At 45.9% G+C, this 27,279-nt stretch overlaps 1 protein-coding gene across 5 annotated transcripts in view; it reads left to right on the plus strand.

The window, feature by feature from the left end:
• Window positions 1-26,743, plus strand: part of GATAD2B (GATA zinc finger domain containing 2B) — a 90,264-nt gene extending 63,521 nt beyond the window's left edge. For all 5 annotated transcript variants that reach the window (XM_029580919.1, XM_029580921.1, XM_029580918.1 and 2 more), the window contains 3 exons: window positions 9,544-9,654; window positions 10,094-10,208; window positions 23,792-26,743. In XM_029580919.1, coding sequence (XP_029436779.1) covers window positions 9,544-9,654; window positions 10,094-10,208; window positions 23,792-23,925 — 360 coding nt within the window. In that variant the 3' untranslated portion in view covers window positions 23,926-26,743. The remainder of the gene's footprint in view (window positions 1-9,543; window positions 9,655-10,093; window positions 10,209-23,791) is intronic.
• The last annotated feature ends 536 nt before the right edge of the window (window positions 26,744-27,279 follow it).

Genomic DNA, 27,279 nt, shown 5'->3' on the forward strand with positions numbered 1-27,279 from the left:
TGGAGGTTTACACTCCCTCAAGTAGTACAAGTACTAGGGGACACTTCCATGAACATATCCTAGCAGATTTAAAAGAAATTGGAATGAGTATTTTTTCACCCCACGCACAATTAAGCAGTAGAATTTGTTGCTGGAGGACGTGGTCTAAGCGTCTAGTATATCAGTTTTTAAAAGGGTTTTAGTAAAAATTCCTAGTAGAAAAGTCCATAAATAGTTATTAGACAGGTAGACCTGGGGAAAGCCACTGCTTATCCCTGGAATGAGCAAGAAGGAATTGGATAAACTTCTTGGAATCTGCTAGGTACTTTCTAGAAATCTGGATTGACCACTGTCAGGATGTTGGGCTCAAGGAACCCTTGGTCTGACTCAACATAGCACATCTTATGTTTTTAGCTAGGGTCAGGATATCCCCATTCAAAGTGATTTCACTGTGAAATGCATTAATATATACGATCTATACAACATCATTGGGTGAGGTGCAGCATTATTTGCTTTTCTACTACACCCACCTTCTAGCAGCTGTTGATAGGTTTTCATCTCCACCCTGCCAACATCCAGTCAGAAACAAAATCTGAAGCCCACCCATCCCATGTCTGACACAGTATGGCATGTCTTTTGTTATATAGAATTCTAAAGGGCATGGATAAATACACAATACTAGCGGCTCGAGGAGGAAAAGAAGAAAAGGGGGGGTGACATACCATGTTTGTGTAACATTTCTGCATGAGGTAACCTGCACAGAGTGAGTTACAACCCTAAACACCTTGCTTGGCAAACTGAATGAACCATTTTGGTCTTTATCTGCCATCACTTATTTTGTTACAATGGAATCTGTTTAGGATTAGGCCAGTTGACATAATCTTCAGTGCTGGCCAATTGCAGGAAAAATGTAAGAAATGATGTAAAACTCTCTCTAAGGCTTTCTTCATGCTCATGAAACCTTTGACTGTTAGCCGAGAAATGTTGTGGAGGATCCTTAAGTACAAATGCCCACCAGAATTTAATACCATTCTTTGCCTGCTGCATGATATCCAAGCATTGATTCTTAGTAATAGATTCATCACAGAACCCTTTGAGATTAATAAGGGATTAAGATAAGGCTGTCATTGCCACAGCACACTTTTCCTGATAGCTGCTTGTGACTGACCATCAGTAAGCTTTCATTCAGAGTAGAAGAAAATTGCTGAATGGAAAGTATGCTGACTCCAATCCAGAAGCAAAACCACCCAGACTTTGGCTGTTGAGTTCCAGTACACTGACTATTCTGTAACCGAGGCACATGAGAAGATGGGATCAAAATTTAAAGCTCAGAAAACTTGCTTTTATCAGCAAGCTCTTGGTGAGCTGCCCCTAGCTTCAGCAATTCTAATTCGTTGTGGCTTTCTGGAGAATATTAAGCATTTTCCTTATCTCAGAAGCCATGTGACTTTATTAGAACTACAATATGTATTGCCACTTTTTAGGAAACAGTAAAAACTCAATTCCTTAAAGCAAGTTTTGATGACAATGTATAAAGTCATTAGTATTTTTCATCCTCAAGTAGGTAGCTCAACTTTTCCTGTACATACCCAGATCAGCAGATAGAGGCAGAGAACAAAACCTTGAGGCCCTGCTACCCAACTGAGTGCCACCTGCAGTCCCTCAGTATTTCTCTGACTCCAGCAGATAGTAGAGGTGCAAAGCTGCAGTCTGACCAAATTTAAATTAAGAGACAGAAGTGGTTTTCGAAGGCTCCCTGAGGTGTTAAGTACTTTCATGGACCATTCCTCAGGTGGACAGGGTGACTGGGAAGGGGTTGGAACCTCCTGGCTGCTGTTCGTCCTCGTCTGGTTGGAGGTCCTGAAAGCCAGGGGACTGGCTCCCTCAGGGTCACTGATGCCTCCTGAGTCTTCACCAGCCTGTCAGGGAAGCCCCTGTTGTGTTTCAGTTAAGCTGTTTAAAAAAAAAAATATTCCATGTATGTACCAGGATCAGTCCAGACCGTGGGTTATGTCCCCCTTCCAGCAGATGGAGTCAGAGCAAAAACTGAGAGGGCGGTCCCTCATGACTGGTGCACCCTCTGTAAACCTTCACTATTTTTCTGACTCCAGATTTGGGTTGCATCTTCGGTTCTCCCATTTTCTTTCTGTGAGAATAGTCTTTGTTGATTTATTTCTCCTGTTTTCTTAACACTTTTTACTTGGATGGATCTTATTAAAAAAAAAAAAAAAAGAAAGGCAAAGGCTTTTCATTGTAGCGTAGCTCTACTTTCTATGGGCTGTCCTGCAGGCTTGCAGGCAGAGCTTTCATTCAGTGGCAGACCTGTCATCTTTTTTATTTATTGCTGTATCGTTTTGTAGGTAAGTTTTGTTAACTTTCCTTTTACAGGGCTGTCATTTGCTGCCTTTAGGGGTGAAGTTGGTGGTCCAACTTCTCCCCCTCGATATCGACCCGCTGCCTGGAGATGTCGTTTCCTCAGGGCAGCTCCTAAGCTTCAGAGACGTGACATCCCTCTGGCTTGAAAAAAAAAAACGAAACTGAACAGGTTAAAGTTAGTCAGGCAGCGCAGGACTTTGATTTCGTTCCTGCTGTGGAAGGTTTTCGGAGGTCTGGGTTCCAAGCCCTTCTTTACTTGCCTCCAGGCCACGGCTGACACGATGCAACGCCTGGGGGGAGCCTGGATCGCGGCTCTCCCGGGAAGGCTTGTGTGCTCGGTGCCTCCCTGGCGGGGAGGACTAGCATGCTCAGTGGCCTCACAGGGCCAGTCAAAAGTTTCTAGAAACTTTGACAAAGTTTTCCTGCATAGGGCTCCCATCAGTGATGTCACCCAGATGTGAGGATTACATCCTGCTGTCCTGGGGATAACCACCTATTACAAGGTAAGCAATTTTGCTTTTCATCCTATGCTCCTCCAATTGCTGTCCAGGGGGTGGGAGACTCCGGAGGCATCTCTGCAGGTTGGCAGAGTGATGGACAGACTGTATTCACTCCTCGAGGAGTCCCTGGAACTACTTAAGGTGGATGCGTCTGTATCCGCAGTTACAGCTAGGACACCTATTCTTGTGCCTGGAGGAGCAGCCCTCGGGGATTTGCAGGACCACAAACTTGAGGTGTATTTGAAGAGAGTGTTTGAGGCGTCCGCCTTGGGAGTTCGGGCTGCTGTTTGTAGCTCCCTGATGCAGTGTGCATGACTCTTGTGGGTCCAACAACTACTCGGGACTCAGGACCTTCCTCCAGGGGAGGCACAACAGGCGTAAAGGCTAGAAGCAGTCATAGCGTATGGAGCGGACGCGCTGTATGATCTTCGGGTGTTGGCCAAATCTATGGTTTCCGTAGTATCAGCTCGGCGCCTCCTCTGGCTCAGGACCTGGTCTGCAGATTCCTCCTCCTAGCCTCAACTCAGCTTTCTTCCCTTCAAGGGTAAGTTGTTGTTTGGAGATGGAGCAACTTAAGTCGCTCTGGGAGCATAAGGTACTTAAGTTACCGGAAGATCATCCTCTGAGATCCAGAACGTACAGCTCCACGCGGAACCGTTTCAGAGGACAATGGCGCTTCCACCAGGTGCGGCCAGTGTCCCACAGGCCTCCCTAGTCTAGATCGCAGTCCTGGTCTCATTCCTTTCGGGGATGAAGATCAGCCCGAGACACCCTCGTCCAAGGGACTGCCACTACATCTTCACAATGAAACATTGCCGGCCCACTCTTCGATTCCCCGGATAGGAGGATGCCTGTCTCTCTTCTACAAGAAGTGGGTCACAATCACCTCAGACCAGGGCGTCCTGGATATTCTACAGCACAGTTATGCTTTAGAAATTGCTTGACCTCTCAGAAACAGGTTTGTCTTTTCTCCGTGCGGACTAAGAAAACAGGGCGCAGTATGTCTGATGCTAGACCGCCTCCTGGATCTGGGAGCCATTCTTCCGGTGCCACTACCGGAACAAGGACTCGGCCATTATTCTGTCTACTTCGTAGCCCCCAAGCAAGAAGGCTCCTTCCGGCCGATCCTGGATCTCAAGATGGTCAACAGGACGCTCAAGATAACACTCTTCAGGATGGAAACTCTGCACTCAAGGATTGCTGCAGTGCACTGGGGAGAGTTCCTGGCGTCCTTGGACTTGACGGAGACTTAACTTCATATCGCCATCCTGAAGGATCATCAGCACCTCCTTCACTTCAAGATTTTGGGGTAGCACTGACAGTTCCAGGCTCTGCCATTCGGCCTGGCAACCGCTCCTCGCACCTTTACCAAGGTGATGGTAGTGGTGGCGGTTAGCACCTGAGGAAGGAACGGATCCTGGTCCCTCGACTTTCTTGGGAGCTCATTTGACATCAAAGTAGGCACAGGCTCTCTTCGTCTGGAGCGGGCCCAATCGCTCCTTGCTCAGGTTCAGCGTTTCGAGACCTCAGACTTCCCACAGCCTGGGACTATCTCCAGTTGCTAGGTTCCATGGCCTCCACAACAGTTGTGCCTTGGGCCTTTGCCCACATGCGTCCCTTACAAAGAGCATTACTCTCCCGTTGGAAGCCGGTATCTCAGGAATTTCAGGCTCCTCTGCCAATACCGCCCCTACCCAAGGTCAGCCTGACCTGGTAGCTTGACCTGGATCATTTGCTTCGAGGCGTGGAGCTCGAGGTTCCACAATGGGTGCTCGTTACAACAGATGCCAACCTTACTGGCTGGGGCCAGTGTGCAGTCTGCACTCGACGCAGTGTCAGTGGACACCAGAACAGGCAACTTGGCCAATCCACCGTCTAGAGACAAGAGCGGTCCGTCTTGCGCTGCAGCCTTTTCTGCCCCTAGCACAAGGCTGAGCAGTCTGGATCCTCTCCGACAACGCCACGACTGTGGTGTACATCAATCATCAGGGGGGAACAAGAAGTCTCCATGTGACTTGGGAGACGAACAAGCTGATGATGTGGGTGGACTCCCCATCTGGATCTGATGGGAACGCAAAGGCTCCGTGTTTTTCAGCCACAGAAGGGAGCACGGAGCAGAAGGCGTCGATGCCCTAGCCCTCCCATGGCCAAGGAACATCCTACGTTCCGTGTTCCTGCCTTGGTCCCTGGTAAGTGTGCTCCGAAGAATAGAGGGTCACCAGGGGCCCGTGGCTCCGGAGTGGCCTTGTCGGCCGTGGTTCGCAGACTTAGTCAACCTAGCGGTGGACGGCCCGCTGCTCCTGGGGCATCTGTCTAATCTCCTACGGCAGGGACCAGTATTTTTCGACCAGATAGATTGTTTCTGTCTAGCGGCCTGGCTTTTGGAACGGCGCCGGCTAAGGAGACGAGGGTATCCAGCGGCATTTATCTCCACTCTTCTCAAGGCTAGGAAGCCTTCCACCTCCAGGTCCTATGTCCAAGCTTGGAAAGTTTTTGAGACTTGCTGCCAGTCCTCAAGTCTCTTTCCACGACGTGCGACCATAGCCCATATCTTGTCATTCTTACAGCGAGAGCTGGAGAGGGGATTAGCCTACACTTCTCTCCAAGTTCAGGTGGCAGACCTAGGTGCTCTAGTTCATCATCGGGATGGCCCTCCTCGTGCGACACACCTGGACGTGGACCGGTTCTTGAAGGGAGTAAAGCATGTGAAACACAGATTCGCAATTTATGCCCCTTGGGGAGTTTTTGATTTTGGATCCTTCGTATTCTTGGCGGGCCGCCCTTTGAACCACTGTAGAGCGCTACCCTCAAGGACCTGACTCTTAAGACAGTTTCCTTGGTTGCCATCTGTTCCGCTCGCAGAATCTCGGAGCTGCAGGCCTTGTCATGTTGAGAGCCTTATCTCTGCTTTACGGATCCCGGAGTATCCTCTGGTATCGTACCATCTTTCCTTCCAAAGGTGGTCTCGTCTTTTCATCTGAATCAGTTGGTGGAACTGCCATCATTCCAGGATGAGGATTCCAAGGAGCTCAGGCGCCTAGATGACAAGCGAGTCCTCCTTCTATATCTGGAGGTTACTAACGACTTCCGCTTATCAGATCATCTTTTTGTCTTCTGGAGTGGTCCCAAGAAGGGGAACTAGGCCTCAAAGACCACCATTGCCCGATGGATGAAGGAAGCAATCTCTAGCGCGTACATTGGCGTGGGGCATTAGCCCCCAGACTGTATTAAAGCTCATTCTCTCCGAGCTCAAGCAGCTTCCTGGGCAGAAAGCCAAGCGGTCTCTCCACAGGAATTTTGCTAAGCGGCCACTTGGAAGTCTTTGCACACTTTTGCGCATCACTATCGCTTGTATCTGCAATCAACAACCTCTGGTTCTTTTGAGGCTTAGGTCATTTGAGCTGGGATATCAGTGGCCAACCCTATTTAAGGGAAGCTGTGGTACATCCCACGATCTGAACTGATCCTGGTACGTACAGGGAAAAGAAATTATTTCCTTACCTGCTAATTTTCGTTCCTGTAGTACCATGGATCAGTCCAGAAGCCCACCCTAAGGATTTTGGGTTTTTTTCTTTGGGTTAATTCTTCAGCTCGACTGTGTAATAATTTCAGGACCTGTTTGGGACTGACTGAGAGTTCACATTGCAAGTTTGCCTATTCAGATTTACAGTTTGATGTTCAATTTAGTTGATATTCATTTTTGTATTGATCCATCCAAGGGGTTTTTCTTTGTTGCTTGGATATTCTTAATACTGAAGGTTTACAGAGGGCGCACCAGTCATGAGGGACCGCCTCTCAGTTTTTGCTCTGACTCCATCTTCTGGAAGGTCTGGACTGTTCCATGGTACTACAGGAACGAAAATTAGCAGGTAAGGAAATAATTTTCTTTTTGACTTTTCTTACAGCAGCTTAAGGGAACAGTTGGGCTGCGAGTGCCTTGGTGACAGCGTTTGGTTTTTTTTTTCTCTCCCTTCTCCCTCGCTCCAGGGGCCCCAGGGGTGGCGAGGGAAGTGGCACTGGAATAACAGGGACCGAGGTAGTGGTTTGATTTGCCGGTTAGGGTCTTGGGCTGCTGCGCAACTTTGCAACAGGACCAACTGCCTTCACGTTGGGATTTCCTGCATGCTGCTCAGGCTGTTTTTTGTCAGCGGCCAGCGCACTCTGTTGCTGCCACGTGTGCAGTCTGCTAGGCCTGTTGTGTGCGCAGTGTGTTTAATGTGGGCAAGTGTAAGGTGTTGCATAAAGGGAAAAATAACTCTTGCTGTAATTACACAATGTTAGGTTCTGTCTTAGAAGTTACCACCCAGGAAAGAGATCTGGGCATCATAGTGGATAATACATTGAAATAGTCATCCTGGTGTGCTGTGGCGATCAAAAAAGCAAATAATGTTAGGAATTATTAGAAAGGGAATGGCAAATAAAATGATGGATGTCATAATGCCTCTGATTTGCTCCATGGTGAGACCGCACCTTGAATACTGTGTGCAATTCTGGTCATCGCATCTCAAAAAGGATATAGCTGCATTGAAAGTGCGGAGAAGGGCAACCAAAATGATGCGGGGCATGGAACGGCTGCCCTATGAGGAAAGGCTGAAGAAGTTAGGGCTGTTCACTTTGGAGAAAAGATGACTGAGGGGGGATATGATAGAAGTCAACAAAATCATGAAAGGACTTAACCGATTTACAATACCATGTTTATTTACTCTCTTAAATAATAGGACCAGGGGGCACTCCATGAAGTTAGCAAGTAGCTCATTTAAAACAAATTGAAGAAAATTCGTTTTTCACTCAGCACATAGTTAAGCTCTGGAATTCATTGCCAGAGGATGTGGTTACAGCAGTTAGTGTAACTGGGTTTTAAAAAGGTTTGGATAAGTTCCTAGAGGAAAAATCCATAAACTGCTATTACGGTAGATCACACGCTATTTTTGCTTATTAATTATCTAATTGTTTGGGTACTTGTAACCTGGATTGGCCACTATTGGAAACAAGATACTGGACTAGAAGGAACCTTGGTCTGACCCAGTATGGCATTTCTTATGTTATGATTTGAGAAATTAAGATCATACCAGCACAGTTTGCTCATGTTTGCGGCACTTACTATTGGTGCGCCTAAACTTTGTGCATGTAAATTTTGGGCGCTTGCAATTTTTCAGCACGAGCTGGCAGGATGTACATTCTTTGTCAGCTGTGCACTGATGGTGCTGGTGAGCAAGAAACCTAAGCGCCTTTCTCTCTTTGCCTGTCATATTCGGGCATCTCAGCTGGATCATGGAACTCCCTTTATTGGTACATAAGAACATGCCATACTGGGTCAGACCAAGGGTCCATCAAGCCCAGCATGCTGTTTCCAACAGTGGCCAATTCAGCCCATAAGAACCTGGCAAGTACCCAAACACTACGTCTACTCCATGTTACCGTTGCTAGTAACAGCAGTGGCTATTTTCTAAGTCAACATAATTAATAGCTGGTAATGGACTTCTCCTCCAAGAACTTATCCAAACCTTTTTTAAACACAGCTACACTAACTGCACTAACCACATCCTCTGGCAACAAATTCCAGAGTTTAATTGTGCGTTGAGTGAAAAAGAATTTTCTCTGATTAGTCTTAAATGTGCCACATGCTAACTTCATGGAGTGCCCCTAATAACTTCCAACATTCTGTTTGCTTTTTTGACTGCCGCAGCACACTGAACCGATTTCAATGTGTTATCCACCATGACGCCTAGATCTCTTTCTTGGGTGGTAACTCCTAATATGGAACCTAACATCGTGTAACTACAGCATGGGTTATTTTTCCCTATATGCATCACCTTGCACTTATCCACATTAAATTTCATTTGCCATTTGGATGCCCAATTTTCCAGTCTCACAAGGTCTTCCTGCAAACATGGCGGACTTACAGATGAGAAGACGTACCCAACATTAAACTATATAAAGTGAGAGCCTGCAAAATCAAAAATTTTAAATATATATCGTAACATTAAACCAGCACCAAAACTCAGGTTTGGCAGAACACATGCTGGAACAAGAATGTATTTAGCTTTTTCCTAAATGTATGCAAGTTGTCAAATGAAGGTGTTGCAGCAGAGTGTTCCAAAAAATAGAATCTGCTATGGAGAGCTCCCTTTCTCTTGTCTCTGGAGAAGAGCCATATGTATTATATGGATATCCCGTAACCAACCCTGAGGGATGCAGGGTAGGGTTATAACCTCAAAGCATGGCATTAATCTATGGGAAAACATTGTTGAGGAACCTGTAAATCATCATGCAGTCTTACATTTTATATACCATTCCATTGGCAGCCAATGATATGAATCTGGGTACCTAGCCCTAATAAGATATTAGCAGCTGAATTCTGTAGAATTTGCAGAGCCCTCAAACTATACGCTGGCATACCAATGTAAATAAAACTGTAGTAATGTAGGCTAGAGAACACCAAAGCTTGGCATACAGACCGAAACTTGGAAAAGCTAACAAAGGCTTTAGCCTCTGCAGTTTAAAGAACCCAGCTTTGATCATAGATTTGACGTGGACTCACATCAATAAATTTGATTCTAAAATGACCCCTAAGCTAAGTGAGTCCCCTTGTCACCTTCTCTGTGCTGTTATAGGCTTGGTAGTCTGTATTCTAAGCATGGATGTCAGGTTATATCTATGCATAAACACATTCTCTTTCCTCCCTTAGGAAATTGAGCAGCGGTTACAGCAGCAGGCTGCCATATCTCCCACGGCGGCCCCTGCCATCTCCAATGTCAGTAAACAAGAGACCATTTTGAGACAGCACACACTTCGACAGGTGAAGATCCAGGGGAAGACCCATTCAGTAGATGGGAGTGATGAGTTTGTATGACCTAGAAGTAGTTAGGTATAACTTGTGTAGGGGTACTGTATGGGATTCTTTCATATAGTGTTTGGGGTGAACTGTATAAATGCAGGATAATCTCAAATCAAGTTGTGGTATGTATGGAGGCACAGTATGCATATAAGTTAAATCACATATGTACGGTTAAGTAGTTGAAAAATAGAAGTAATAAAACTTGTGTGATATGAATGCAGGGAGTTTGTGTATCTGACTGTGGGGTGACCTCATACATTTCATGGTGTGTTGGAAGTTCTGTATATATGAAAAAGGGTGATTTCATGCAGCTTGTGTGGTGTTTAGAAGGAGGGGGACTATGTGTTGAATAAGAGGTGATCATATACAACTTGTAACCACTTGGTTCTGCATTACACAGGCTCCACAGCCCCAGGCTACTCTACAGCGTGGGATTCCCAATGCCCGCTCGATGCTCTCTAACTTTGCCCAGGCTCCCCAGCTATCTGTAGCAGGTGGTCTTCTGGGAATGCCAGGTAAGAAGCAGCCCCGCCAACAGCTCATGATTAATAACTCAGGGCAATAAAACACCACTGGCTGTTAACTTGATTGGCCATAGGTGAGGGTGAGGCCATGACTCTCAAGCTGTGAAGCTTAATATGTTATGTAGAGCAGGTGTTTATATTGAGCCAGGAGTGAATTTTTTTAGCATAGTCCCTATAGGAAATGAGGTCGCTGTCGCCTCCTTATGTCCCCTCAGTAAATTGTAAACCATTCATCCAGTTTCTTTCATGTTTATGCTACAGGGCCCAATGTACTCTTGTTCACACTGTTAAATGTTCATTCTCTGCTTCTGACAAAGTAAGGGTCAAAAATAAGGTTCCTGCTCATTCTCCAGATCATTCCAGACTCCTGGGTTTTGCCTGCTTGCCAGCAGATGGAGACAAAAGAAAAGCTTTACTGACACTGCTACTTAACCTACAGTGCTACCTGCAGTCTGGAGTTAAAAAATTCTTTCAGGAGCTTCCTCCTAGAGGGTTGTTAGGTCCCTGGTGGGGGGCCATCCTCGTTGGTTGAGGTGGATTAGCAGGGGGTTGGTGACTTGATGCTGGCTTATCTCTGGAGGGGTTTTGACTATCTGGTGGTCCAGTTCCCTCTATCCCTCAGAGAGCCCTCTGGAACCAGCAGCTACTCTGCAGCATTCAGGAAAGTATTTTTCTCTTTATAAAAACAAAGATCGTTTTACACAGCAGCTTGGAGAGGGTTTTTCAGCTGGCTTTGTGAGTAATGGGTGATCACACCAGATGCAGGTGAGAGCTGGTGGTTGCTGAGGGTCCCAGTGTTGCCGAGACCGCCATGGCGAGTGATAAGGCAGTGCATGTGGGACGCACATGGCACTGGCCAAGCATTGCGGCAAGGCCTGTTGCTAGTCCAGGGTACATGCAAATTTGTGTGTATGCTTTTGTCTCCTGGGGAGAAGGCAGCTTGGCTGGTGCAGGCTCAGTTTTTGGCATATGAGTGCAGACTTCATTTCGGCGTGAAAAAAGCCTAGGAGGTTGTTAGGAGCTGCAGCAGATCCTTTTCCCTGTGAGTGTGGGAACGATTGAAATTCTTGTTCGTGCTCCAGATCAGTCTAGACAAGTGGGTTTTGCATCCCTGCCAGCAGATGGAGGCAAAGAACTAAAAGCTTTGAGGCACTGCTACATCACTGAGAGTGCCACCTGTAGTCCCTCAGTATTTCTCTGTCTACAGCAGATGGTACAGCTCGGATGATTTGGACCTGGATGACCCAGAAGTTGGTCACGTGATGGATATGTTGCGGTCCTTGAGCTGGGTGGTGAATTTGGCGAAGTCACCTGAGCCCTATCCGAATGCTTGGGGGCAAAGTTGGATACTCAGCTTGGCAGAGTGTTTCTCACCTTGGAGATGTTTCAGAAGTTACAATCCCAGGGGGTGTGGATTTTGCGGATGCCAGTGCCCAGAGCTTGGAATTATCTTCAGGTCTGGGATCAATGGCATCTATGTTGAATTTGGTGCTATGGGCTTTTGCCCACATGGGCCCTCTATAGGTGGTGTTGCACTGGAATCCATTGTCGAAGGAGTTTCATCAGCCTTTACTGCTGCAGAGTACTTCCAGATTCTGTCTCTCGTGGTGGCAGTTTCGCCCCAATTTTGGAGAAAGGGATGGGCCTGGAGGTTCTGTACTGAGATATAGGGATCATGGATGCCAACCTCAAGGGTTGAGGGGCGATCTGCCAAGAACAGATGGCACAAGGACTGTGGTTGCCAGTGGAAGCATCCTGGTCTATCAATCGCTTGGAAGCGAGAGCAGTGTGCAGGGCGTGGGTGGAATTCCTTCCATAAGTCTGAGGTCAAATGGTCAGAGTGTTTTTGGACAATGTGACAATGGAGGCTTACATCAATCGGCAAGAGGGAATGAAGAATCACGTGGTTGCTCAAGTATCTGCAGCTGCTGGTGCATAGATTGGGTCCACCATGGAGTTTAAAATTGGTCTTGCGCTTTGTGGGCCTTTATTTTGAGCCGTTGAGGAAGGCGTCGTTAAAGAACCTCATGTTGAAGGTGGTATTTTTGATGGCAATTTGTTCGTTCGAAGGATCTTGGAGGTGCAGACTTTGTACTGTAGGGAACCATTTCTGAAGATTTCGGATGAGGGGGTGTCTTTGCCTACGGAACCCTCGTTCCTATCTAAAGTGGTATCTTCGTTTCACCCGAATCTGACTGTGGAGCTCCTACCTTCCTGAATTGGTGTACTGAGTCACCGGAGGCAAAAGTCGCAAACAGTTTTCAGCGTTCAAATCATTTTTTTTCATTGTTTGGAGGTGCCAGAAATAGATTCAAGGCCTCCAAAGGCACGATAATGCACTGGCTAAAGGAAGCTATTGTTTCGGCCTGCCTCTGTAAGGGGAGAAGAATTCCAGAGGGGTTGCGTGCAGACTCTGCTAGAGCGCAGGCAACGTTGTAGGCAGTGTGTAAGTGCCAGGAAAAATAGTGGAAAGTGTTCTAAACATCAAAATCACAGAACATATAGAAAGACATGGTTTAATGGAACAAAGTCAGCATGACTTTACCCAAGGCAAGTCTTGCCTCACAGATCTGCTTCACTTTTTGGAAGGAGTTAATAAACGTGGATAAAGGTGAACCGGTAGATATAGTATACTTGGATTTTCAGAAGGCGTTTGACAAAGTTCCTCATGAGAGGCTTCTAGGAAAAGTAAAAAGTCATGGGATAGGTGGCGATGTCCTTTCGTGGATTACAAACTAAGACAGGAAACAGAGTAGGATTAATTGGACAATTTTCTCAGTGGAAGGGAGTGGGCAGTGGAGTGCCTCAGGGATCTGTATTGGGACCCTTACTTTTCAATATATTTATAAATGATCTGGAAATAAATACGAGTGAGAACCAAATTTGCAGATACAAAATTGTTCAGAGCAGTTAAATCACAAGCAGATTGTGATAAATTGCAGGAAGACCTTGTGAGACTGGAAAATTGGGCATCAAAATGGCAGATGAAATTTAATGTGGATAAGTGCAAGGTGATGCATATAGGGAAAAATAACCAATGCTATCATTACACAATGTTGGGTTCCATATTAGGTGCTATAACCCAAGAAAGAGATCTAGGCGTCATAGTGGATAACACATTGAAATCGTCGGGGTTAGTGTGCTGCGGCAGTCAAAAAAGCAAAAAGAATGTTGGGAATTATTAGAAAGGGAATGGTGAATAAAACGGAAAATGTCATAATGCCTCTGTATCGCTCCATGGTGAGACCGCACCTTGAATACTGTGTACAATTCTGGTCGCTGAATCTCAAAAAAGATATAATTGCGATGGAGAAGGTACAGAGAAGGGCTACCAAAATAAGGGGAATGGAACAGCTCCCCTATGAGGAAAGACTAAAGAGGTTAGGACTTTTCAGCTTGGAGAAGAGATGGCTGGGGGGATTTGATAGATGTGTTTAAAATCATGAGAGATCTAGAACAGGTAGATGTGAATCAGTTATTTACTCTTTCGGATAATGGACTAGAGGGCACTCCATGAAGTTAGCGTGTGGCACATTTAAAACTAATTGGAGAAAGTTCTTTTTCATTCAGTGCACAATTAAACTCTGGAATTTGTTGCCAGAGGATGTGGTTAGGGCAGTTAGTATAGCTGTGTTTAAAAAAGGATTGGATAAGTTCTTGGAGGAGAAGTCCGTTACCTGCTATTAATTGAGTTGACTTAGAAAATAGCCACTGCTATTACTAGCAATGGTAACATGGAATAGACTTAGTTTTTGGGTACTTGCCAGATTCTTATGGCATGGATTGGCCACTGTTGGAAATAGGATGCTGGGCTTGATGGAACCTTTGTCTGACTCATTATGGCATGTTCTTATGTTGCCGCAGGAGATTTGTAGAGCAGTGACATGGTCTTCTCTTCACACTTTCTTGCCATTACTGTTTAAATGTTCAGGATCCAGAAGAGCCAACCTTTGGCACAAGTGTGTTGAGGCGGGTTCTTTCGCGGGCCCGCCCAGTGTAGGGGTGCTTTGGTATATCCCACTTGTCTGGACTGATCTAGGGTACGAATAGTAAAGGAAAATTGGTTCTTACCTGCTAATTTTCATTCCTGAAGTACCACTGATCAGTCCAGAGTCACAGCCCCTTAATGTTCGCAAGACCGTTAGAGCATATCCATGTTCTGGCATGTTTACTGGGAAGAACTGTCAGAATGTATATATACGGAACCTAAGGACGTTTGTCAGGTTGTGGTTAGCCTCTTGGGTTGATTTGTGGTTTTTCTGTATGGGAGGCTCCAACCTTTAGGTTTACCGTTTGCCCTCATTTAGGGGGTTATTGAGGAATTCTTTAGTTGGCTTGGGTACAGGTCAATACTGAGGGACTGCAGGTGGCACTCTTGGTTATGTAGTAGTGCCTCAAAGCTTTTAGTTGTCTTCCTCCAGCTGCTGGTAGGGATGCAAAACCCACTTGTCTGGACTGATCTTTGGTACTTCAGGAATGAAAATTAGCAAGTAAGAACCAATTTTCCTTTTTGAGTGTAGTCTCAGCAGCACTTGGAGGCTCCCAGGAAGTCAGGGAATTCCCCTCCTCCCTTATTGCTTGCTGTGCAGAGTCCCATGGAGAGGCTGGAAGCCTCTGAAGAAGAAGAGGCCTTAATGCAGGAGTATTCCGATGATTCTCAGCAGGGGAAAAGTGCCCTCGTACCCAGGGTTAGCTGCAAGGTGACTCGCAACCTGCAAAAAAAACATTGCCTAACATCCGGAGGGTGCTCAGTTTGGCTGGGCAACAAGGAAGAGTCTGAGGACTCCAAAGGCGATGACGTTCCGCTGGGTGGGTCTCTGGGGGAGGAGTCCCCTCAAGACTTTTTGAATCAAGATCTGGAGGAGGTGATGGTGACCAAAGGGGGCGACCCTAAGGTGATCCAGCTATTTCGCAGAGAAGAGTTGTGGCCATTGATTCCACATGTACTTAAACACCTAGGCATCAGGTGCTTTCTGACCAGGAAGGGGTGTACCTCGTCATGGTCGGCTTGAGACATCCAGCTAAGGCGTTACCCTTCCACAAGTCTGTAAAGTAGCTGGTATGTTAGGAGTGGGACACACCTGACACCGAGGTGAGATTGCACCATTACTGGAGGAGACACTTAAGCTTTTGATGCTTCCGAAGGGAGACTTCTGTCTTGGCGGTGACCAAGTAAACCACCATGCCAGTGACTGGGTCCACTGTACTGAAAGATGCGCAGGACCGGAAGCTGAATTTTTGAAGTTTTTCCTTTGGGTATCCAGGCTGCGGTATGCAACAGTTTTATGCAGAGAACTTGTTTGTGCTAGGTTCAGCAGTGGCAGGTGAAGGAGATGTCATCTTCCGCGGAGCGCTTGGAGGCAGCGGTGGCCTTATATAGCCGGGTGCCTTGTATGACTTGTTTAGAATGTCCTCCAGAGTTATGTTAGCAGTTTCGGCCAGGCAGCTGCTATGGTTAAGAAATTAGTCTGCAGATGTCTGATCAGAGTCTCAGCTAGGGGTTCTCCCGGTCAGACATGTGACATATATTTATTTTATTTATTTATTTAACAGCTTTTCTATACCGACATTAAAATACACATCATATCGGTTTACATAATAACAATAGATAGAAAATACAAATAACAGGGGGAGGGGAAGGGGAGAACTAAGAACAGGGGGCCGGAGGGGGTGACCCCAAACTAAGATATTTTATTTATTTATTTAACATTTTTCTATACCGACCTTCATGGTTAAATACCATATCAGGACGGTTTACATCGAACAGGGATAAAAATAATTAGGTAAAGGAAGAGACAAAGTTACATTAAACGAGGACCGTGAACTTGGAAGCTTAGGTAGCTGGAAGAAAAGAGATAAAGTTAAGTAAAGAAAAGAGAAATAACAAATTCCGGACTAGAGATAGTTCAGAATAGAATTAGTCCACATGTTAGAGTTGGTATCCATGCTGTCCAGGAATCAGATGAGGGGAGGTATAATTGTTTGTATAATTGTTCGTGAGTAGATAAAGTCTAATGTGTATCCCAGGGTTCTGGGAAGGCTAGGCGGAACAACCACGTTTTGAGTTTTTTTTTAAAAGTTAGCAGGCAAGGTTCCAACCTGAGTTCAGCAGGGAGGTTGTTCCAGATAGCTGGGGCTGCTGTTGAAAATGCTCGGTCCCTGGATGCAATGAGTCGCGTGGCTTTGGTTGGAGGGGCTTGTAGTGTTCCTTTGGATATTTCTCTCATTGGCCTATTAGAAGTATGGAGTTTTAATGGAATTTCAAGGTCGAGATAAAGGAGATCGTAGATGGATTTATGTATTAATGATAAAGATTTGTGAAGGACTCTGTGGTTGATTGGTAACCAGTGTAGATTTCGGAGGATGGGTGTAATATGATCACTCCGCTTGGTGCTTGTTAGGATTCTGGCAGCAGCATTTTGTATCATCTGAAGTGGCTTAATGGTTGAGCTGGGTAGACCTGTGAGGAGAGCGCTGCAGTAGTCTATTTTGGCAAATATCAAAGATTGAAGAACTGTCCTAAAGTCGTGGAAATATAAGAGAGGTTTGAGTCTTTTTAATACCTGTAGTCTGAAGAAGCAGTCTTTGGTGATAGTGTTAATCATACTCTTTATATATAGATAGGAGAGAAGGCGAGAGGAACAATAACAAGGTTAATTAGATGTGTATGAGTACATTATATACAAATTGAGCCAGGGATAGGTGGAAGCAATTATACAATTATATAGTTATACATTTATACAATTATGCAGGCAGGCCGGCCGGGAAAAAGGGGGGGGGGGGGGGGGGTCAGTGGAAGTGCTGAAGGACAGTCCGAAGGGGGGGAAATAATCCCTTCCCACCAGTTCGCATTTGAGACTATAGATGATATTGGCAGTACAGAGGCAAAGCTCAGGCAGGACCCAGTCCTTTCAAGCGGGCCGATACAGTACAGTGTGCTCCAGCAGAGCGCACTGTTACCCCGCGTTTGGACGCACGTTTTCAATGCACTAGCTCTACCCCTTATTCAGTAAGGGGTAATAAATAGCGCGTTGCATGTTGATGGCCCTATTAGTAATTCCCGTGCGATTCAGTAAGTAAAATGTGCAGCCAAGCCGCACATTTTACTTTCAGAAATTAGCGCCTACCCAAAGGTAGGCGTTAATTTCTGCCGGCACCGGGAAAGTGCACAGAAAAGCAGTAAAAACTGCTTTTCTGTGCACCCTCCGACTTAATATCATGGCGATATTAAGTCGGAGGTCCCAAAAGTTTAAAATAACTAAAAAAATAAAATAATTTAAAATCGGCTCATGGGTTAAAAACCGGACGCTCAATTTTGCCGGGGTCCGGTTTCCGAACCCGTGGCTGTCAGTGGGTTTTAGAACCGATGCCGGCAAAATTGAGCGTCGGCTGTCAAACTCGCTGACAGCTGCCGCTCCTGTTTTAAAAAAAAAAAAAAGAGGTGCTAGGGACGCACTAGTGTCCCTAGTGCCTCTTTTTACAGAGGACCCTAATTTGTATGTTTGTCCCCCCTGAATCGCGCGCACAGGAGAGTGGCCTGTGCGCGCGCTGGGAGAAGGGGCACTCGCCCGCTCTCCCACAACCTTTACTGTATTGGCCTTAAGGTGGGCAAAAGCCAAAGCGAGATCCCCCCTGGTCAAGGAACTGGGGGAGAACAATGAAACACAGCTTTCTGGCTGTTTGGGGGGGGAGGGGCGGTTGGCTCACTTTTACAAGCAGTAGACTGGACTCTTAATCTGTTCCTGCAGGTCTTGTGCAGGACTTCATTTGAACCTATTAGTGATGCATCGATTAAGGGTTTGTCGTTTAAAGGCATTTCATCAGCTCAACATATTTTGAAGTTTTCAGAGGCTGGACGTTTGTGGTACAGATGGTGCCTTCCTTTTTTTTTTTTTTTTTTACCAAAATATGCTCACATATGTGAAGTTAATTATTTTGGGGATCAGATCATCTGTTTGTTCTCTTTAGTGCTAAGGAAGGTTGATGCAGCTTCAAAGGCCAGTATAGTTAGATGAATTAAGGAGGCTGGTTTATATTTTTAAATGGTTCCCAGTGGTCTTTGGGTGTATTCGATGAGAGTAAGGAGACTTTGTGGGCCAGATGAAATTTACTAGGCAGCACTTTGGGTTTTCTTGCCTGCCTTCTCCAAGCATTATCTTTTTGATATATAGGCTTTGGGACAAGTGTCATGAGGGCAGATCTGTTGGGCTCCCTCCCGAATTAATGTAGCTTGGGTGCATCCCATGTATTAAAATCATCCGTTGTACCTGAAGACTGGAAGGTGGCCAATATAACCCCAATAATTAAAAAGGGCTCCAGGAGTGATTTTGGAAACTATAGACTGGTGAGCCTGACTTCAGTGCTGGAAAAATTTGTGGAAATTGTTATAAAGAATAAAATCACAAAACAATTAGATAGACATGGTTTAATGGAACACGGCCAGCATGGATTTACCCAAGGGAAGTCTTGCCTCACAAATCTACATTTTTTTGAAGGGATGAATAAATGTGGACAAAGGTGAACTGGTAAGATTTGGTGTATTTGGATTTTCAGAAGGCATTCGACAGTCCCTCATGAGGCTTCAAAGAAAACTAAAACGTCATGGGATAGGAGGTGATGTCCTTTTGTGGATTGCAAACTGGTTAAAAGACAGGAAACAGAGTAGGATTAAATGGTCTGTTTTTCACAGTGGAAAAGTAAACAGTGGAGTGCCTCAGAGATCTGTACCTTTTAATATATAGTGCCTTTTAATATATTTATAAACAATCTGGAAAGGGGTACGAAGAGCGAGGTGATCAAATTTGTGGATGACACAAAATTATGCAGAATGGTTAAAATCTCAAGTGGACTTTGATAAATTGCGGGAGGACCTTACGAGACTGGAAGATTGGACTTTCAAATGGTAGATGAAATTTAACATGGACAAGTGCAAAGTGATGCATATAGGGAAAAATAACCCTTGCTGTAGTTACACAATGTTAGGAGTTATCATCCAGGATAGAGATCTAGGAGTCATAGTGGATAATACATTGAAATTGTCGGCTCAGTGTGCTGTGGTGGTCAAAAAAGCAAACAAGGTTAGGAATTATTAGGAATGGAATGGTGAATAAAATGGTGGATGTCATAATTCTTCTGTATCGCTCCAAGGTGAAATTGCACTTTGAATACTGTATGCAATTCTGATTGCCACATCTCAAAAAAGATATAATTGCACTGGAGAAATTCAGAGAAGGGTGACCAAAATACAGGGCATGGAACAGCTCCCCTGTTGAGGAAAGGCTAAGGAAGTTAGGGTTCAGTTTGGAGAAGAGATGACTGAGGGGGGATATGATAGAGGTCTACAAAATCATGAAAGGACTTGAAAAAGTTAATGTAAATCAGTTATTTATTCTGTCAGATAATAGGAGGACTAGGGGGCACTCCATGGAGTTAGCAAGTAGCTCATTTAAAACAAATCGAAGAAAATTATTTTTCCTGAACATACCCAGATCAGTCCAGAGAAGTGGGTTGTGTATCCCTATCAGCAGGTGGAGACAGAGAGCAAAGCTTTGGGCACTGCTATATATATACGAGAGTGCCACCTGCAGTCCCTCAGTATTTCTCTGACTCCAGCAAGCGGTAGAGGTGCACTCCTGCAGTCTGTCATTTTTTCAGTGTAGTTAGAAATTTTGTGTGTTCTTTTTCTTCTCATTTGCTTCCTGAGGTGTTAGGCACCTTTTGTGGTCCATCCCTCAGTGGAAACCGGGCATCCGGGGGGGGGAGACACTCCTGACGGCGTTTCGCCCACGCCAACTCGGGGAGTACAGGCCAGGGGCTCCTGGTCTTTCTACCCCCGAAGCTGCTCCCTCAACCCCTGTTTGGGCTGGCTCCATTAGTTAAGTAAAGTTGATTTAAAAAAAAAAAAAAAAAAGATTTTCTTCAGTGCTATCTGCGTCTTTCACCTGAGGTAAGGAGTCTGCACCGGGGGGCCTGACGTGCAGAAAGCTGTTGGGGAAGCATGTGAGCCTCGGAGCTTTATTATCCTTCCATTTCCGGGGTCCCGGGTTGTCAGTGAAGAGAGTCAGTAAGTGTGCCGGATCTGGGCCGCATTTTCAGCACCCGTTGGGCTGAACAGCTCAGTCATTGCGTCGGAGGCCTTGGGTTTTTTTTTTCCCCTGCTCCGCCAGCAGCGCACGCAGCTGACTGCCTGAGGTCTATCTTCTCCTCACATTTTTTCTTGCCGCGTGGCTGCACGATTCGGCATGGCGTTGCGCTCCAAATCGCCGGCCTGCCGCACAAGCAGGCATTGGATTCAGACTCCTTTTGCCCTGACTGCGCCTCCGGATTAGAAGGCTCTTCGGGGTCGGCCCCTCCTCCTCGAGGGGGGGGGGTGTGACTCAGGTCGCGCAGCGCGGGAGGTGGATTCCCCTCCCATTTTGGCCCCCATGGGAGAGGCTCAGGCCTTGGGGGCTGGAGATCCGGTACCTCAGGACCCCCTGGATTGGGGGGGGGAGCGGACCTGGAGGAGTTTTCCCCAGAGTTTCTGTCCTCGGGGGCACCATTTCAGTTGCCTCCTCACCAAATCTCTCTCACGACGGATGCATCCAGAAAGGGCTGGAGAGCAGACTTAAACGACTTAAAAACTCAAGGTCGCTGGTCTCTTCAGGAGACCAACTATCAAATCAATCTCCTGGAGCTTCGAGCCATTTGGAAAGCACTTCAAACCTTCTCTTCCCAACTTCGAGGAAAACATCTCATGGTATACACAGACAACCAGATATCCATGTTCTATGTAAACAAGGAAGGAGGATCAGGTTCCTGGATACTCTGTCGGGAGGCACTTCGCATACTGATTTGGGCAATATCGAACCAAGTCTCGATACAAGCCACTTACCTTCCCAGATTAGAAAATGTAACAGCGGGGACTGCCTCAGCAGAATTTTCCATCCACACAAATGGACCTTGAATTGGGAAGTAGCATCAAGCATATTCCAACAGTGAGGCTTTCCAACCATAGACCTCTTTGCCACAGAGAGCAACCGGCAAACAGACATTTTGCTCCATCTACCCAAGCAAACTTTTCGTTACGCTCCAGATGCTTTCCTCATTCCATGGACGGAGGGTCTACTCTATGCTTACCCTTCCCAGTCCACTAATATCCAAAACAATACAAAAATGCATGAGAGATGCAGTGGACATGATCCTCATAGCCCCGTCCTGGCTAAGGCAGCCATGTATGTGTATCTCATGAGACTATCCATTCGCCCACTGATTCTCCTGGAAAACCATCCCCAACTGTTAACTCAGGAAGGGGGATCCTTCCTTCATCCGATGCATCGATCCCTATATCTGACTGCATGGATGTTGAGTGGCACGTATTAAGCCATCTAGGACTTCCATCTCAACTTGAGGACATTCTCATTGCATCCAGAAAACCTTCCACCAGGCGTAACTATGCCAGGAAGTGGCGTCGTTACTTAGAATGGTTGAAACCAAAAAGACTGGACCCTTACTCTACAACAGTAACACATCTCCTGGAGTACCTCCACTCTTTTTACGTTGCTGGTTTGGCATCTACTTCAGTTCGGGTGCATATCAGTGCCATGCAGCTTTCCATCATGCTCACAATGGACTTCCCATTTCCAGCCACCCCTTAATCTCCAGATTCATGCGTGGCATGCTACGTCTTCGTCCACCAGTCACAAAACCACCTATACCATGGAATCTCAATATTGTCCTGGAACAATTAATGTTACCCCCTTTTGAACCTCTAGATTCCTGCCATGTCAAATACCTAACTTGGAAAATAATATTCCTAGTCACCGTGACATCAGCAAGGAGAGTAAGTGAACTTCAGGCCTTGGTTCATTACTCCCCTTACTTAGAATTCTATCATAATAAAGTCACACTTTGGCCTCATCCGACCTTCCTGCCTAAGGTGGTATCTGCTTTTCACATCAACCATTTCATTACACTTCCAATCTTCAAGCCTAAGCCTCATACGAATGACAGGGATAGACTTCTCCATTCCCTAGACTGTAAGAGAGCACTGGCTTATTACAAGCAAAGGACACATTCTGAATCCAGACCATCTCAGCTGTTTCTCTCCTTCAATCCAAATTCTCCGAACCAACCTGTCTCCAAGAGAATTCTGTCTAGTTGGTTGTCCCAATGTATAACTTTCTGCTACAATAAGCGTAATATTCCATTGGACACAAGACCAAAAGCACACCAAATTAGAGCAACGGCGGCGTCTGTTGCACATTTCAGGAACGTTCCGCTGATAGACATTTGCAAAGCAGCAACTTGGTCTTCTCTCTACCCTTTCACATCACACTACTGTCTAGAACAGCAAACCTCTTTTGATGCAGCCATGGGTTTGGCAAACCTGTCAACCCTTGCTCCTAATAAGACTGTCTGCCTTGTTGAGGGGTAGTGTCCTAATCTAAAGAACATAATACCTGGACACCACCCGGGAGCTTGGGATTCCCAGACAGCATGGCTAATTCAGCCTGCTATCGTTGGGAAAAAGCAAGTTTGCTTTTACCATAAACAGTGTTTCCATAGATAGCAGGATGAATTAGCCATGCGTTCCCGGCCCATCTCTCTAGACAGTCTACAAATACGCAAAACCTATTTCCACGTACATCTCGCTTGGTGACAAGAGACTGAGGTAAAAATGGCAATCGCGCGGGAACCTCACCGCGCAGCCGTACAGAGTTCAAAACTCTGTACTCTGAGAAAACTCCGCCTACTGACCTGGTCACGATGCTCCCAGACAGCATAGCTAATTCATCCTGCTATCTACGGAAACACCATTTACGATAAGAACATAAGAAAATGCCATACTGGGTCAGACCAAGGGTCCATCAAGCCCAGCATCCTGTTTCCAACAGTGGCCAATCCAGGCCATAAGAACCTGGCAAGTACCCAAAAACTAAGTCTATTCCATGTAACCATTGCTAATGGCAGTGGCTATTCTCTAAGTGAACTTAATAGCAGGTAATGGACTTCTCCTCCAAGAACTTATCCAATCCTTTTTTAAACACCGCTATACTAACTGCATGAACCACATTCTCTGGCAACAAATTCCAGAGTTTAATTGTGCGTTGAGTAAAAAAGAACTTTCTCCGATTAGTTTTAAATGTGCCCCATGCTAACTTCATGGAGTGTCCCCTAGTCTTTCTACTATCCGAAAGAGTAAATAACCGATTCACATCTACCCGTTCTAGACCTCTCATGATTTTAAACACCTCTATCATATCCCCCCTCAGTCGTCTCTTCTCCAAGCTGAAAAGTCCTAACCTCTTTAGTCTTTCCTCATAGGGGAGCAAACTTGCTTTTCTGGAATGACCATGGGATTTGTGCTATGGGGCAATTATTTGTGAAGGGAAAGTTCATGTGTCTTAGAGTTTAATACAACTTGCAATACCACTAATACTCCAATATTTCTGTATTTGCAGCTGAAAGGATGTCTCTTAATTTTCAATGATGTACTTATTACAGTGAAATTTATATCACAAATGTCTTATGTGCGGCTTTCTGCACCAATGACATGAAATATTCACACACTACCTTGTTTCTTCTCTCTTTAGGTGTCAACATTGCATACCTTAATGCTGGCATTGGAGGTCACAAAGCATCCAGCTTGGCGGATCGACAGCGAGAATACTTATTAGACATGATCCCACCCCGGTCTATATCGCAGTCCATCAGTGGGCAGAAATAACACCCATGCACACGCCCCCCCCCCCTCCCTCCCTCGCATGCAGTGCCTGTACTGGAAATCCATTTCAGCACCGTCGCCTGTCCTTCCCCGTCCCCAGTCTGTCTTCTAGAAAGGAGAGGTGGCTGCAGCGGCTGAGGTCAGAGTCATTTACACAGCACTATATATGAGACTTGCTTATGCTGCTTTTCTCCTGGCTTACTGTTTTTTAAGTGTCAATGCTTAGAATTCTTTTTTCCAATTGCCAGTTGCACATTTTCTTTCTTGAGAGGTCACTGTGGTGGGTTTTTCAGTGCTGCTGACATTGCTGCCCCCAGAAAGACTCCTGGGCTCTAAGCAGTGATGGGGGATGGGTTTTAGGGGGTGCTGTCAGGGATTTGTCTGCATCTGCTCTTCATGTATTAAGAGACAGTTATTTTCTCACTGGTCTTTTTGGAAGACCAAGATTTTGCCAAATGGATTGGCAGGCCCCACACCCGGAGCTGTGAAGGAGTCCTTCCTGATCATGAGGTGTGCCGAGGTCAGAGGAGGTGGCGACTGGTGCCAACCTGGGTGATGTATGCGGGGCGCTTCCCTGTTATCGGTCAGGGCTTTTGAGGAGTTTAGTTGCTTTGCAGCTTACCGTTACCAGAGGGCAGGCAGTTATCCAGCTCCTGATCTTGGCAATCTCATTTGCTGCACTGTTTTACCCCGCTGGTTGAAAGAAATGAGTTGACATTTTGTGTCCTGCCTCCCTGCCTAATGTGAGTGAGCAAATGAGAGCAGCAGACGAGTGTTAAAGGGGGGGCTGTTAGTTACAGGTGCTGTCTTGACACTCCTGGAGCCAGTTTCTAAATTACTTTACTGTACATGGGCACATGGGCCAGGAACTTGGATTTATTTTATGGCAGCTTCCTAAAAGGAGGAAAAAAAAAAAAGAGTAAAGCATTTTGAGAGCTTCTGAAAACAAGTTAATGGGTTTGTTGTCTAGATTCTAATGCATTCCTCTCTGCACTAATTTGGGTTCCTTGGGCGTATTGAAGAATGGACATGTGCCATTAGAGGGCACTGCTCTGCACTAGAAGCTCCCACAATTGTTCAGAACAGTGTTAAATTACTCAGCCACATGAGTCGCGCTTCATAGCGACTTCTTGTTTTGAAAGGAGGACATGAAATGGTAGCTATAATCTCCTGCCTAGGATAATAACTACAGGGAAAAACATGAGCTGGAAATTGGGGAGACACACACATGCAGTCCAGTTTTATTCTTTGTTGTGTGCTGAAGTTGGTTGATTTCCTCTCAACAAAGACAAAATGTGGTCTACCTGCACTCTGCATTGTAGACGCCTGTGTTTGCAGTCCTGTTTATCCCAGGGGCTACTGCTGTTGCAAGGGAGACGGCCTAAAGCTGCAGCCGGTTAGAGAGACGGCACTTACTGCAGAATGGGAAGAGCCCCTCGTACAGTGTGCTCCAAAGCTGCAGCCTGCCTGCCCACTCCCCAGTGTGGCTGTGATTACACCGCCTTTGGGGCCCCAGCTCTCCTTTTTCTGCCTTCTATCTTCCATTTTGCCCTATTGAAAGCTTTGAAGGTAGTCCAGGATTCATCAAGGGCTCTGTACTTCTATTATTATTATTTTTTTTTTTAAACTACTTCCACATTAAGAATTACATGGAAGTTCCCCCTGTGCAGTGACTGCACTTTCTAATGCACTGGGTATGTTGAAGGGACAGTATCTGCCCAGGCCTTCACGTTGTTCCTTGTGTATTGTCCTGTGCCCTCGTGGCAGCTGTGCTGTGACTCCCTGCGCTGGCTGGGCATGTGTTTGTAGGAGTAGCGCTGGCAGGTCCACCTGGGTGTGGAAACATTTCACCAGCCCTCACGTCCCTCCTTTGCACTTAGGGGTGCAGTTTATCCCCCTCTGCAGATGGTGCTGTCTTCAGAGTGACTTGCTATAAGCCTAAAAACAAGTAAAATCCTTTAAGCAGTGTAGCTTAGTATTTTGTGAGATACTAAGACAGAACAAATTAATTATCGTAAGTGAGGCAGGACCCCATTTAAGGAATTTGCAGACTCTCTAACCCTGCTGACCTAGGGCCAGGAGCATGCTCTGTCTTTAAAGCACTTAAGATTTGTTAATATTTATTGTACACTTTTAAACACTTGGGTAGATTTTGCTACGTATGGGTCCCCTGGGCTGTGGCCATGGTGTTACTGGAATTCTGCACGCCATTAGTACTTTAAAGTCTTCACTCCAGACCCTTCCCACATCCAGCCTCACTGAGTCACCCAGTTTTCATTGGTTACTAATGGAGCTTGTTCAGTGCATTGAGAAGAGGCGGTGACTACTGCTGAGAATCTTCATGGCTCTCTCTCCTCACTATAGATACTGGGCAGCCCCTCAGCATGTTACTGGGTGAGTAGAGCAGCAGACACTTAGTCATATCCTTTGCGGGCCCTCCATGAGGTGTTAAGGGATGCTTCCTTCCTCTTCCCTTTTCTGTTGCGCTTTGGTTCACTGGGCACTTAATTAACCAGGGATTAACAAGTTTCTCATATCTGGTTCTTTGGGACTAAATGGGATTTGCTGGGCCTGGTGCTGTTTCCTTGGCATGGGGCCATTTGCTTGGCACTGTGATGGGTGAGGTTCTGCTCTCCTGCATTATCGATCAAGATGGAGAAAACACACAACAATTTGTCCATTTCTTATAAGCATACCCCCAAGACCAACAAATCCTTTCAGCACCTTGTCTCTGCAGACCTGTACTGGGTTTATATATAAAAAAAAAAAAAAAAGGCGACTATAGAAACTCTCCTTTAATCGCATCTGCTGACAGCAAGTACGGACCCAATCTCATGCCATTCTGCTGAAAGTGTTCGTCCGAAGCTCTGCTGCTGTGGGATCTGCCAGGTTTCTGTTGGGCATTTCTGGAGGATGCAGCCTGGAATTTCCTTTACAGAGTCCTGTTGTACAGGTTCTTCTCTGGAGGAATTGTGGAATCCGGTTTCATCTCCATCGCTGCCAATTCCAAAGCCCAGAACATCCATCTGCTGAAAAAAAAACTAGTAGGCCAGTGAGCCACAGGAGCTGCGATCTCCTCAATAAAGTTGGGTTTCCAGAGTGGATTAAAGCACGAAGGTTCTGAGCACCACATCTCCAAATTCACTGTGTGTGTGGAGTGGGTCATGGAGTGTGCTGTGTACAGACTGGGGGAAGAAGGGAGCCACCCCAGCACCCTCTTCCCCCCCCACCCCCCCATAAATATGGAAATGGACATATTTCCCCTTGCTTTTGTAATTTTTAAGTAGCTAGAAAGTGCTATGTAAAAAAAAAAACAAAAAAAACAAAAACAGCTTCTTGTGTTTTTGTTCTTGGAAA

Source organism: Rhinatrema bivittatum, chromosome 16, assembly GCF_901001135.1.
Source record: "Rhinatrema bivittatum chromosome 16, aRhiBiv1.1, whole genome shotgun sequence".
Lineage (NCBI taxonomy): Eukaryota > Metazoa > Chordata > Amphibia > Gymnophiona > Rhinatrematidae > Rhinatrema > Rhinatrema bivittatum.